Source organism: Anolis carolinensis, chromosome 3 (assembly GCF_035594765.1).
Source record: "Anolis carolinensis isolate JA03-04 chromosome 3, rAnoCar3.1.pri, whole genome shotgun sequence".
In the NCBI taxonomy this organism is placed as follows: domain Eukaryota; kingdom Metazoa; phylum Chordata; class Lepidosauria; order Squamata; family Dactyloidae; genus Anolis; species Anolis carolinensis.
Window position 1 is genome coordinate 162103655 of NC_085843.1, and position 15349 is coordinate 162119003.

The following is a 15349-nucleotide window of genomic DNA, read 5'->3' on the forward strand; positions in this document are numbered from 1 at the left end:
TGAGAAGTCTTCCCCATTTTGCACGTGAGTGAAAACATTTTGAAAATTGCTCGCAGCAACAGTGTATACTGATTTTGTCAGATACATAGAATGGGTTCACAGTTTCAAAACTGTTCGGTGTTCTGTTGATTTTGGCTGTTCTGTTTTAAAACTGTATTTTTGTTTCATGCTGCACTGTAAAACATTTAAAAATCATGTAATTAAAGTAACATAGTGGAATGAGCTGTAAAGTTGTCAGATTGTTGGAGTCTGCTACTAATTCTCTTCTGTATAAAATTATACCTTACATAATTGCTTATAATAAATTAAGTGGTAAATGTTTATTCTTGACTGAATCTTCTTTATTACACTTCTGAAATGTTTATTTCTTATTGTAAATAATGAAACAACCAATATAGGGCTACATCAAGCTGTTAGTTTCAACTATGAAAGACCCACTCCGGATCTATGCAATTAACATAAATATTGATGTAACCATGTTTATGTTGATCCAGGGGGTCTATTCAAGTCGGAACTAACAGATACAAACCAGTGATTTAGTTAGTTCCCAAAATTTTGTCGGTTCAAAAAAAATTCTGAGATGAATTCAAGGGGAGGAAAACTGGTCTTGAATGTCCTCAATCTAACTTCCACACAGCCTATATCCCAGAATATGAAGGCACAATATCTGCTTTGAACTGGGTTATCCGAGTCCACACTGCCATATATTCCAGTTCAAAGCAGATAATGTGGGATTTTATTCAGCTGTGTGGAAAGGGCATCAGTTATTTCCGTAAATGTCAGAAAGAGTCCACCATTAGAAGGCATCTTCTCCCTGAAAGTAATCCAATCCTGTCTTGTTTAAATAAAAAGAATCAATTGGAATATAGAGCAGGGACCTTGAAAGCACCCATCACCAATCAGTATTCAGTGAAGAGTGAACAGACACACAAGACCATCTGGTCTGTTTTCTTCACTGTGGTGAGATAATGCAGATTATTTCCAAACTTGTATCTTTACAAAAATCAACATATACAGGCATCCCTCCACATTTGTGTGTTTTAACTTTTACATATTTGATTATTCATGGATTTGATTTAAAAGTTCTCTCTAAGAATCTCTAGGTCATCCAGTATGACTCTAAGGTCAACTTCCAGCAGAAAGTGATCATAGAATCACATTGCAGGACTTAGAGATTCCTGCAGAGACTATCTCTCTAGGAATCTCTAAGTTATACATTGTGATTTAGGTAGATGTCAATTATAAAGTCATATGGGAGGACCAACTGATGTCTAGAGATGTCTTCTCTCAAGTAAAATAAAATAAAATACAGCATAGAATCATAGAATAGTAGGGTTGGAAGAGACCTCATGGGCCATCCAGTCCAACCCCCTGCCAAGAAGCAGGAAATCGCATTCAAAGCATCCCCGACAGATGGTCATCCAGCCTCTGCTTAAAAGCCTCCAAAGAAGGAGCCTCTACCACAGTCCGGGGAAGAGAGTTCCACTGCCAAACAGCCCTCACAGGGAGGAAGTTCTTCCTGATGTTCAGGTGGAATCTCCTTTCCTATAGTTTGAAACCATTGTTCCACGTCCTAGTCTCCAGGGCAGCAGAAAACAAGCATGCTCCCTCCTCCCTATGACTTCCCTTCACATATTTATTTGTGGTTTTTCACTTTTGCAGGTGTCCTGTGCCATTATTATTATTATTATTATTATTATTATTATTATTATTATTATTATTATTATTACAGAGCCCCCATGGCACAGTGTGTTAAACCCTTGTGCTGGCAGGAATGATGACTTGAAGGTTGGGTTGCTGACCTGAAGGTTGCCGGTTCGAATCCAACCTGGGGAGAACGCAGATGAGCTCCCGCTATCAGCTCCAGCTCCCTATGTTGGGACATGAGAGAGACCTTCCACAAGGATGGTCAAAACACCAAAACATCTGGGCATCCCCTGGACAACATCCTTGCAGACAGCCAATTATCTCACACCAGAATCAACTTGCAGTTTTTTCAAGTTGCTCCTGACATGAAAAAAATAGTAATATTCCACCCTATCTCCCTGAAGGACTCAATGAATGTGGAGGGCTGACTATACACGTTTAATTTAAATTCATGGTGATCTGTTTCTCCGCTCTTTGTTGATGCACAAATGGTCACCAAACAACTGACATTTTAAGCAAAGAGACTAGCATATCTTAAGAGTTAGGTACCCATTTTTTGTTCAATCAGTGGTGGCTCATGAACAAAGTACATTTCCTTATAGTCAATGGTGGTACCCTCAGCTCCATCCACAGGCCATCCATATGTTAGATGCTTTGACAGAGTGAAAGAAAAGATAGGTGGGGGTATTAAGTCCTTCCTCCAAAGCAATAACTTTCACATTTTGCCAGTCCTATCCTGAGTCTGATTAACCTCTACAGAATATGATGCACCAGGAGAAAACAGTAATAAAGAAATATATAGCATAAATAACTCTAGACCAGTGGTTTTCAACCTGGGGTCCCCAGATGTTTTTGGCCTTCAACTCCCAGAAATCCTAACAGCTGGTAAACTTGCTGAGATTTTTGGGAGTTGTAGACCAAAAACATCTGGGGACCTCAGGTTAAGACCCACTGCTCTATATTATTCGAGCAAGGATATTGTGTCATATGGAACATGTACAGCTTCAAGAATCTTGGAATTCAGCTGATAAGATTACAGCCTTAAATATGCAGAATGATACATTTACTGTTTATTTCCGTATTAGGTGGATGTGATAAAAAAAAAACAAGTTTCATTCAGCAGACAGTTTTTCTAAAGGAAGTATTTTGATTTTGAAATAAGCCCTATTAAACTTACAAGGATTTTCAGTTTAAAGGTATGTGACAGGATAGCCTCAAGCAAATGGAGGAGGTTTCTGGGAATTGCAAAGTGTAGTAGTCATACTTATGTGGTCACATAAAACAAATCGAGACGCTTATATCGTGGATTCATGGACCAATTTAGGGAGGCTGTTGGGAATTGTGGGAGTTGACGTCCAAAACACCTGGAGGGCCAAAGTTTACCCATACCTGGGCTAGAACATAACTCAGACTTCTCCCCTTGCTCCTCAATACTATCCAAGTATTTCTGTGCTTTTGAAAAAAGTAATTCCATGATGGTATCTGAAATGCAGAGATATTGCTTATAAAATGTCTATGGGTGTAGATATAGGAACGCAACTTGCGGAGATTAATATATCTCATCTGCCTTAAGGAGAATTAATTGTGTAGCTCTGGGTTATAATGCATCTGATAAAGGGGCAGCATCTGGAATCTATTGTAAAATAATCACAGCAGGTGAAATGAAGCTACCTTATAACAGGTAAAAGGGTGATCCATTTTACACTTTATAGGCTGCACTCCTTGTATATTATAGTCCTAAACTTTGTGCTGGTAGAAATGACCGTTTGAATGGTCATTGAATGGTGGATACTCAAGTAGCATTTATACAATCACATAGGAAAATGCTGTCTCTTATATTAAATGACAAAATCAAGATTTGTTTGGGAATGTTTAAAAATATTTCCAACCCATGGTTGAATCTATGGATACAGAGGTCTGACTATATATAATTGTATTGCATTTTTAGGTGCTTAAGTCTAAAGCCAGTCACCAGTCTCAGCTAGAGTAGACCCCCTGGAACTCAATGTTGATTCATTGGTTATGTATATCTCATCTATTTTAGAGGATTTACATAATAGGATTTAGTTGGGACAGTCAATGGAATTTAGGCATCATCCGTTAAATAACTGCAACCATATATTTATAATGTGACTATGCAGTGCAATCTTATGCCTATTTACTCAGAGGAAAGTCCTATTCAACTTAATGAGATTACAACCTAGTACATATTGGGTTGCTTTGAGCTTTCCAGGATGTATGGCCATGTTCCAGAAGCATTCCCTCCTGACGTTTCACCCACATCTATGACAGGCATCCTCAGAGGTTATGTGATGGGGTTTATATATCTGTGGAATGTCCAGGATAGGAGAAAGAACTCTTGTCTGCCTGAGTCAGGTGTGAAAGTTGCAATTGACCAGCTTGATTAGCATTGAATAGCCTGGCAGCTTCATAGCCTACCTGTTTCCTGCCTGGGGGAATCCTTATTTAGGAGGTGTTGGTTGATTGTTTCCTGTCTGGAATTCCCCTGTCTTCTGAATGTTGCTCTTTATTTACTGTCCTGATTTTAGATATTTTTAATACTGGTAACCAGATGTTGATAATTTTCATGGTTTCTTCCTTTCTGTTTAAATTGTCCACATGCTTGTGGATTTTAATGGCTTCTCTGTGTAGTCTGGCATGGTGGTTGTTAGAATGGCCCAGCATTTCTATGTTCTCATATAATATGCTGTGTCCTGGTTGGTTCATATTCTGGAACATGGCCATACAGCCGAGAAAACTCACACCAACCCAGTGATTCTGGCCATGAAAAATGATGATGATGATGATAACAACAACAACTTTATTTGCATGTCCCACCTCCATTTCCCCAAAGGAACACATGGCACAAAAGTGCCTAAAAACAAAGCATAAAATAAACACAATATAAAATGTCATTCAATAAAACAATAAGCATATAAGAAACAATTTAAAACTCAAATCAGCACTCATCTGGTGGTAAGCAACTTTAAACATGACCAGGCTGTAAACAATGAAAGCCTTCGACAACACACTACTACTACATATTCTTAGGAATGATGCCTAACAGAGCAACACTGTGATGAACAGGGGATGTAAAGCAGCAGAGAATTAACCCTTTCCTGATGTCTGAAGACTTGCTCAGTTTATAACATAAGGTGAATTTACAGTTAGCTTTAAGAGTAACACTCCATTTTCTGCTACTTAATATTCCATATATATGCAGTCCCCAAGTTACAAACATCTGACTTACAAATGAGCCATAGTTAAGAAAGGGGGTGAGACAACAAGAAGTGGAAAAAATTCACTTCTGAAAGAGTTATCATGGGAAAAGAAGTCTCAATTGAAGCTTTATCACCAATCCTTATTTCCATAGCAAGCCATTTTTTTTCAAAATCCAATTATTACAGGGACAGAAAGTTGTTAAACTTTCTCTATGTATCTGTTCCGACTTATAATATAATGTAATATTATATATATTTACTAGCTGTGCCCGGCCACACGTTGCTGTGGCGTTGTCTGGTGGTGTTGGTGAGAAATTGTTGAGGTAGTGGTGGTATTGAATGTCTATTGTATGGTTGTCTTTATGTTTAGTATGCGCACTGAAGTGGATTATATGGCAGTGTGGAGTCAAGATAATCCAGTTCAAAGCAGATAATATAAGATTATAAATGGGTTATATAGCTGTGTGGAAGGGCCTTGAGTCTACACTGCCATATAATCCAGTTCAAATCTGATAATCTGTGGAAGAGGCCTAAGTGAGGCCTAACTGTGCCTGTCCCCTGGACTGAGTAGGTTGCTATGAGACCAAGTGGGCGGAGCTTAGCCTTCAAACAGGCAGCAATTGGATAAAACCTATTATTCCTTTCCCTGTAATTAGGACTTTATTTTTTTCTTTTCTTTTTGTTGTATCAACCTAGAGGCGTGGATGATGGGTTGTGTTGTCAAATTTCAAGGTTGGGGGCCTGTAGTTTTGTTGTTTTGTGGGTTGCCCTGATGCCATCACTCATTTATATATATAGATTGTAATATAAATATGTGCAGTTAGCTATGCTGTATATTTGCATCCCTGGCCATCCATCTCGTATAATAATACAGTATTTCTCATATTTTCCTGTTCTGATCAAGAATCGCTAAATATATGTCTGGGTAACTCAGGAATGAATTAGGTGGGTGTGATGAATAGGTGGATATAACAAAAAGCGGATTTCAGGGTTGTTGTATGTTTTCCGGGCTGTATGGCCATGTTCTAGAAGTATTCTCTCCTGACGTTAAATAAAAGCGGATTTATTTATTTTCTTAAAAGACTCAGAAGAGAGCAGAAGAGAGGAGTGATAAGGAAAAAGAGGAATAATGACCCAGAATAAATGTTGCACTTGTTTAGCAAATAAGAATTTTAAAAAAGCAGTGTGCCAGACTATAGGGGACAAAAGGGTAGGAGAAATCCACTAGATTCCCATATTAAAGAGAATGCTACTTTGTTAAAAAGCAAATTATGCAGACATCATCTTGATCATCGAAATTAACTTTTGACGTAACAGTTGGGTAAGTCCAGAAAAATGTGCACTTTGTATTCCAGTATTTCTTGCAGTCCGTTAGTGAACTCGCAGCTGCCTTTCAACAATGAGCACATTGTGCTTCTGAGCTTAATGATGCTTTTCTGTGGTGCTATAAATTCTTCATAAATGCCCCTTCTCCATCATTAACAGATATTCCCATATGAAATGCTGATGGTGACCAACAGAGGGCGAATTAAAATTCTGAGAGAAGTGGACAGAACCAGGCTGGAGGTAAGAACTTGCAAGTTCTTTATTAGCAAAATGAAGTGGTTGAAATGAATAAAGTGATAAAATCAAAAATATCAGATACATACTCTTTGTATGCATTTGGTATTTTTGATTTTTTTTTTACTAATTTGGTTTGCTGATTTATTCGATCAACTTCTTATTTATCTTATATATACCTGTATAAAGGAATGAAATAGTAAAATCAGACAGGTTTATTATACTTAGACTCATAGAATCATAGAGTTGGAAGAGACCTCATGGGCCATCCAGTCCAACCCCCTGCCAAGAAACAGGAAAAACTGAGTCAAAGCACCCCTGACAGCCATCCAACCTCTGCTTAAAAGCCTCCACTACGCTCCAGGGCAGAGAGTTCCACTACCAAACAGCTCTCACAGTGAGGAAGTTCTATTAATGTTCAGGTGGAATCTTCTTTCCTGTAGTTTAAAGCCATTGTTCTGCGTCCTAGTCTCCAAGGCCGGAGAAAACAAGCTTGCTCCCCTTACATACAGTAGATTCTCACTTATCCAAGCTAAACGGGCCGGCAAAAGCTTGGATAAGCGAATATCTTGGATAATGAGGAGGGATTAAGGAAAAGCCTATTAAACATCAAATTAGGTTATGATTTTAAAAATTAAGCACCAAAACATCATGTTATACAACAAATTTGACATAAAAAGTAGTTCAATACGCAGTAATGTCATGTTATAATTACTGTATTTACGAATTTAGCACCAAAATATCACGATATATTGAAAACATTGACTACAAAAATGGCTTGGATAATCCAGAAGCTTGGATAAGCGAGGCTTGGATAAGTGAGACTCTACTGTATTTATACATGGCTATCATGTCTTCTCTCAGCATTTTCTTCTGCAGGCTAATCATGCCCAGTTCTTTAAGCTGCTCCTGTACTTCTGTACATGTCTGCTCAGAAACAGGTAAATGTGTACAGGATTTCAACATGAACAAGCTAAGGAATATTTATCATTGTTATACTGATGTTCAACTCATGGTGAACACCATACATTAAAATAATAATTAATTGGTTGGATCCAAAACCAAAACGAAGCTACTCTTTGACTACTCTTTGAGTATCTGCAGCATGTCAGGCTCCAGAGCAGAAGTCTTTCTATGTCCAGGTTAGATCAGGGACCTTCTTTTTATAAAATGCTCACCTATTGAACATTTAAAATGTGGCTGACTAGGATTAATTTCCCAATTTGTTATTATTTAGGTGAGCTTTTAGGCTACCATCCTAGTTTGTGGGCCAGTGACTTTGAAACCACACAAATAAATAAACAAACACACAAACAAACTTCATTTATATTCCGCTCTATCTCCTCGAGGGGACTCAGAGAGGATTACAGCTACATATATGCAAACATTCAATCCGTTACACAATTGACAAATACAGACAGTACATAAATGTTATCTGGTATCTGGAGGCTGTGCTCTACTCGGCCATGGGGAGAGGTTGTTGTTCCATTCCTCCACACCAAGGAAACTGTTGTCCATCGATGTCTTCCTGGTTGAATCATTGGCATGTTCTTTAGAGGTGCCTTTTACCTCCTTGCCAAAGCGATACATATTTATCTACTCACATTGCTGTTTTCGAACTGCTAGGTAGGCAGAAGCTAGGCTGACAGCAGAAGCTCACCCTGCCCACAGCTTGAACTGCTAACCTTCTGGTTGGCAAGACCTTCTTGTAGCTGATAGTTTAACCTGCTGTGCTAGCAGCAGCCCATAAGAATGAGACTCTACCATAATACACTGAACACACAGATGTCTTCCGATTCCAGAAGCTAAGCAGGGTCAGATCTGGATGGAGCATCTGAGTTCTTCAGACAGGACCTTGAGATCTGTTGCCAACTCTGGGCTAAAATGAGCCAATACTCTGACTCAGGAGAAGGTTGTTTTCTGTATTCCTTCCTATAGTGATGTGTGTTGTTTGTTAAGTCTGTGTGTTTTGTCATGAAATATAACTTGTTTCCACATGAATGAAGTCTTATTAACAAAATGAAGTTCAACAGGGACAAATGCAAGATACTTCACTTTGGCAGAAAAAATGGAATGCAAAGATACAGAATGGGGGACGCCTGGCTTGAAAGCAGTGTGTGCGAAAAAGACCTTGGAGTCCTCATGGACAAGAAGTTAAACATGAGCCAACAATGTGATGCGGCAGCTAAAAAAGCCAACGGGATTCTGGCCTGCATAAATAGGGGTATAGTGTCTAGGTCCAGGGAAGTCATGCTCCCCCTCTATTCTGCCTTGGTCAGACCACACCTGGAATACTGCGTCCAATTTTGGGCACTGCAGTTGAAGGGAGATGTTGACAAGCTGGAAAGCGTCCAGAGGAAGGCGACTAAAATGATTAAGGGTCTGAAGAACAAGCCCTGTGAGGAGCGGCTTAAAGAGCTGGGCATGTTTAGCCTGCAAAAGAGAAGGCTGAGAGGAGACATGATAGCCATGTACAAATATGTGAGGGGAAGTCATAGGGTGGAGGGAGCAAGCTTGTTTGCTGCTGCCCTGCAGACTAGGACACGGAACAATGGCTTCAAACTACAGGAAAGGAGATTCCACCTGAACATCAGGAAGAACTTCCTCACTGTGAGGGCTGTTCGGCAGTGGAACTCTCTCTCCTGGACTGTGGTGGAGGCTCCTTCTTTGGAGGCTTTTAAGCAGAGGCTGGATGGCCATATGTTGGGGGTGCTTTGAATGCGATTTCCTGCTTCTTAGCGGGGGGTTGGACTGGATGGCCCATGAGGTCTTTTCCAACTCGACTATTCTATGATTATTAGTCTGAATATTTGCTCACCTTTGCATATTTTATGCAGTTTAATATTCAATTCATACAAATATTCACTCATGTGCATGCACACACTGATATACTTATGTATACATATAATTAACAGCAGTCTGTGGGCAGAAGGACCTAGATTCAGTCATCAGTATCTCCCTGGAGAGCAATTTCCAGTCAAAGTTAACAATACTGAGCTCGATAGACGAATAGCCTGACTTTGTATATCTGAGTATTCGTAAAAATTAAGAGAAACAAGATGATAATGACAATGATGATGACGTCAACAACAACAACAGCTTTATTTTTGTATCCTGCTTCCATCTTCCGAAGGGACTCGGCGTGGTTTACATATGGCACAAGGTGCCTAAAACAACACACAAAATAAACACACAGTACAATACAAAATAAAACTAGTAGTATATAAAACAACAATTGGACTTCGAACAGCGCCCAATCATCTATAGTGTCAACTGTCACAAAAACATGGCCAACTATAAACAAGAAGGGAAAGGGATAGTGCAAGTTGTAGCTAAGGGCATGTGATGAAAGTGCTGTGCTGTATCATAATGCTGTATTAAAAGATTATAGCTTTGGTGATTACTCAGTCTAATGCAAATATACCCCTTTTAGCACATCATAGAAAATTAGCACATGTAATATATTGCTAGGTACTTTGTTTTTTCAGTGTCATAAAAAAGCTTAATTCAAAATGAGATACACTTTGAGTTCCAAATTGTCTTCTGTGCATTATAGTTCCTATGTTATCATCTGTCCCAATAGTACTCTATCTTTGGCTCTTGATCTTCAACCCCCAGGATTTCTAGCCATTGACCACTGGCAGGGACTTATGGGAGTTGAATGCTAAAGTTTATAACTTTTTTCTCTATCCCATGGTCCTTTGCTCTAGCTCTAAATACCTTATTAAATTTCTTATTACTGTCACATTTCCCAATTGGAGGCCCTGGTGGTGCAGTGGATTCAACCTTTGTACCCTTGATGGCTTGAAGGTTGGGTTGCTGACATGAAGGTTGCAGGTTTGAATTCAACCCGGGGCGAGCGCAGATGAACTCCTTCTATCACAATGATTCTCAACTTGTGGGTCCCCAGATGTTTTGGCCTTCAGCTCCCAGAAATCCTAATAGCTGGTAAACTGGCTGGGATTTCTGGGAGTTGTGGTCCAAAACACCTGGGGACCCAAAGGTTGAGAACCACTGCTCTATCAGCACCAACTCCATTCGGGGATATGAGAGAAGCCTCCCACAAGGATGGTAAAAACATCAAAACATCCGGGTGTCCCCTGGACAATATTCTTGCAGATGGCCAATTCTCACACACCAGAAGCGACTTGCAGTTTCTCAAGTTGCTCCTGACACGAAAAAAACCCCAATTCCTACTAGTTTTCAACTGGTGGATCAGAACCCCACCACTGGAATATAATGTGATTTAAAGGGAAATAACAAAAGCCATGGCACCACAATATGAGTACAGTAGAGTCTCACTTATCCAACATAAATGGGCCGGCAGAATGTTGGATAAGTGAATATGTTGGATAATAAGGAGGCATTAAGGAAAAGCCTATTAAACATCAAATTAGGTTATGATTTTAAAAATTAAGAACCAAAACATCATGTTAGACAACAAATTGGGTAGAAAAAGTAGCTCAATATGCAGTAATGCTATGTAGTAATTACTGTATTTATGAATTTAGCACCAAAATATCATGATATATTGAAAACATTGACTACAAAATGTGTTGGATAATCCAGAACGTTGGATAAGCGAGTGTTGGATAAGTGAGACTCTACTGTATCTGGTTAAAAATAACAACTGAAATCAGCATCTGCTTCTTAAGTGTGTGTTTATGAGAAAAATTATCTTGAAATGCTGAAGGCACCTGTTGTAGGATACAGTGCTCATGGGACCTTGGGACTGACTCCTGTCCTTTTTCTTTTCTTTTCTCTGTAGCGTCACTTAGCACCTGAGGTTTTTCAAGAAATATTCGGCATGACGATACAGGAGTTTGATAAGTTACCTCTCTGGAGACGCCATGACATGAAGAAGAAAGCCAAACTCTTCTGAATCCTTCTGTCTCTTTGAAGGAGAAAATATCACATATAGGATAATGTATTATACTTCAGTCCAGACAATTTTTGCAGAGCAAAAGCTTAAGGAAGGGGGAAAAGGGAAAGGGAAAATCTGAGAAAGGCGCCTTTCAATGCCTTGCAAACAGGGCAAATGGCCCATTGAGCTGCTCAGAGAGCTACGGCACAAAGGTGCCCCTTATTCAAACCTCAGCAGTGGATTTTGTTTTTCATTACAAATTTTCAACACAACATATATACATAATGTGAAGCTGCTCTGCCTTCCCCATGTTTCCTCCACTTGTATGGTCAAGGGACACTGTATTGATAGAGCCAGGAAGTGCCCAAGGGACTCCAACCCACAGTTATGTAGTCATGGCTTCTTTGAAGAATGAATGAATATATTCTGTAGTTAGGGAAAGACTTGTGTGTAATATATCTACCCTTTGGGCACAACCATTACAATTATTTGGCATTGTTTCTCGACAGCCTATTCTTTTGTACCCATCAACAAAGCAGACTTCTGAGCTGGTGCTGCTTTGCTCTGCTATATACCAGGCAATTTTCAGAAAGCAAACTCCTAGTTTCCACTTGCACATATCTGCCAGTGAATTGCTGTGCTTAGTCTCCCCTCTTCCACTTTGACCGCTGCTTTAATTAATATAGCTCTTGCTTCAAACCAATTCATTGAAAGCTAACAAGATCAGCAAGCAAAGTGGGGGAAAGAGGAAGTTAGGTTTCCAATAATGAAATGACAATAGTGCTTTGTTGCAAATTTCGATTTCATTCAGAGGTTGTCTTTGCTGTGGGAGAGACACCAAGGCATGATCTTGGCTATAGTAATGATCTTGGTCATACGCCACCCTGGTAATGTTTGCAAAGAAAAATTATGTCATTACTTGTCATATTGTCATGAAGTTTAGTGCTGGTGACATGCCATCATGGCATCACTCTTGCAATAAGGGCTGTATTTTGCAAACAGAAATAGTATGAGATGGGTCCAGATTTTGCCAAAGCAAATCCCTTCTCACTTGGCAAAAAGAGCACTTGAATCAGAGCAAAGTGTGTTGAAACAGACAGACACTATTGGCATCATTTGCTGGCTCACTCTACTAGTGAACTCTGAAATCTGGATGGCAAGGAAATGACGTTTTAACTGTTTTATAGAGATGATACAAAGCTCCCCCAGACAGGCTCTGCTGCTAAAAAAAGGTGTCAGCTCCAACCACTGTTGTGTGTATGCACTGATGACACTGCACAATATATCAAGTTAAGCAAATTTTGTTTTGTTTTTATTGATGTAACCATAGACTCGCTCTTTGCAAAAAGAGGATAACATTTGAGTTTCTTCGACTCTTACAAAGCTGCAACCTAGGTTGTTTTCTTCATTTACCCTCAGTGCCTGGAAGAAGGAGCACCCAGGGCAGTTTCTGAATCTCATTGTGCTACACATAGTTTTTCCTCAGAGTGTCTTGTGTAAAGAGGTGGCCTGCCTGTAGCTGAACTGCCTGAAGGATAGTACACCGTCTGCTCACATAAAACTTGTTTTGACAGAATGTGAAGCTGCTTCTTGCCAACGGTAGCACACACAGATGTTGATCTTTGACTCAGAGTTATGATTTCCACCATTTAAAGTTTAACCCTTTTTAATGAGCATGCATTATACAGATTTCATGCTAACACTTCACCTAGTGCAATTCTGTACCATGTTGGCGTTAAATACAGTGGAACTTCTTCCTATAAGGCTTACTCCTAGTGGGAGTGCAAGAAGGCTTGTAAGAAGAGAACTCCTACAACTGTCTGTTCCAGAGTTAACTACAGGAGAATAAACATAGGTATTTGTTGGTAGCAGGTGGTCATGCAAGCACTTGCTAAGCTGAATCCATTACAAGTGATCAAACTCACTTCAATGGCATCTACGACGCTTGTCTGTGTATGTTTGTCATCCTAACAGACAAAGTGGGTCTTTTATATATCTATGTGTGGACAAAGTGATAAAATGTATGGGAAAATATTTGTATGGGAGCCTTCTGCAACTGTCCACCTGATGAGTTAGAATTCCAGTTCCTACCATTCCCAGCTAGCGTAGTCCTTGGTTGTGACACCATTTCTATACTATCTTGGCAAGGGGCAGTGCATTTTTTCACATTTGCACACTGCAACCATGGGAAAAGAGGAGAGATAGAAAATTCTCCCAACCACTTGACAGAATAATACCATTAACCAGCTTTCTCAGTGGTTACATGGTCAGTTGCTACCTGGCAAATACCTCTCTGTAGTCACTCTGTGGCAAGGAGTTGCCTCTTTAACAGAAGAGTTATGTGCTGTGGAAAGCTACAACTCTTGCCCCTTTAAATAATGTCATGTGCCCCTAATTATATTGTCCCTTAAGACAAATTGTAACAGAATCAGTAGGTTTAGAGAAACTTCCAAACTGAAATCCATAGCTGTGTTTTATTTGTAACAATACACTATATGTCATTATACTGGGTTGACCTGTGCTTTCATATCAGCTGTCATTTATGTTCAGAAGGTCATTCTGGATTGATGATTTATCATGGACCACACTCTTCTTTGGAGATCTTGAGAGCAAACATTGGACCAGAAACCAACCAATCACAACTATGGACTTCTTTCTTCCTATTCTTGCTGTTTGCATTGCCACCCCCATCCACTGTCTCTGTATAAACTGGCACCCTTTCTGCTTTTCCTTCCCTGGGTGTTACTTCTCTTGTGCTATGAGCTCTGAAAGTTATTTGAGTTGGGCCCATAGAAAGGGTGAAGATAGCGTGCCCTGTATACAATTCCACAAATTAGCCAAGCTCCAGCCTCATCAGTTGAGTCGACCCTGTGTGTGCGCGCACCCAGCGCTTAGCAGTTGGGAAAATTGCCTTTTTCAAAGGCATAGTATCCATTCCTTGTTGTGTCTCCTACTTTGGCCATACTTCCATCAGCTGAGCAGCAGAGATGCTAAACTGCAAGTAAATGGCTTTTTGCATGGTTGCTGCTTGAAAACATCTTATGTGGTGCTGTAACCATATAAGGAGCAATGATTTGTAGTCTCCAACCAAATGGCATGTGAAGTTCTATCACAGTCTTTCATTCTTCCATATCATTCTTGGATCATTTCTTTCTCAAAATTGACTTTTCCACAATTCCCACATTGGTTAATTCAGAATTTAGTCTACTTTTTAACTGGGAAAAGTAGGGTGGTTCTTGTGCTACTCAAAGTAGTGGTCTCTGGATTGGTGCTGAACCCAGAGCCATTCGCTGTTAGTCCCTGACAAGTTTCCAATGGGTAAAAATTTAATGTCATCAATTGTTTTCATAATCAAAGACAGATAAATCTTATGATTTTTGAAGTTATTAATAGATCCCAGAGTGGTATAGGAAGCAGTGTGGTGTCTTAGTTTGAGTACTGGACTTGGAATGTGGGAGATCAGAGCTTGAATCAACCATGGAAATCCATTGGGTGATCATGGTCAAATTACCCTCTTAAACCTTGCCAAGAAACCCTTAGATGGGCTCCTATTGAGTCAGAAATGACTTGAAGGCACACAACAGCAGTGGCTCTCAATCTGTAGGTCCCCAAATGTTTTGACCTTCAACTCCCAGAAATCCTAACAGCTGGTAAATTGGCTGGGATTTCTGGAAGTTGTAAGCCAAAACATCTGGGGACCCACAAGTTGAGAATCACTGCCCTAAGGTATAGTTCTGGCAACTAGTAGTGTTTGCAGGTGAAAGCCTTCAGTCTCTGATGGTGCCACTTAGATGGTGCTTCTTGACTACTACTAATGACCCAATCATGACCATTACAAACAACATGTGAAACTGTAGTAGACTTTCCACTCTTTGGAAAGGAAAGCATTGTGTGTGTGTGTGTCCATACTTCGTTTTTTAAATGTCTGAGTGAAAAGGCATTATAGGGTGAAATGAAACATGTATTTTAGAAAAACACAAACCACCTCTGAGAATTCCTTGCCTAGGAAAACCCAATGAAATTCATGAGATCACCATAAGTTGATTGGCAACTTGAA

The 15349-nt window shown here is 39.7% G+C and overlaps 1 protein-coding gene across 6 annotated transcripts in view; it reads left to right on the forward strand.

The window, feature by feature from the left end:
- ablim1 (actin binding LIM protein 1) overlaps positions 1-12591 on the forward strand; it is a 219161-nt gene extending 206570 nt beyond the window's left edge. For all 6 annotated transcript variants that reach the window (XM_062975691.1, XM_016995113.2, XM_016995122.2 and 3 more), the window contains 2 exons: positions 6354-6434; positions 11197-12591. In XM_062975691.1, the coding sequence (XP_062831761.1) occupies positions 6354-6434; positions 11197-11310 (195 nt within the window). In that variant the 3' untranslated portion in view covers positions 11311-12591. The remainder of the gene's footprint in view (positions 1-6353; positions 6435-11196) is intronic.
- Positions 12592-15349: the final 2758 nt, after the last annotated feature.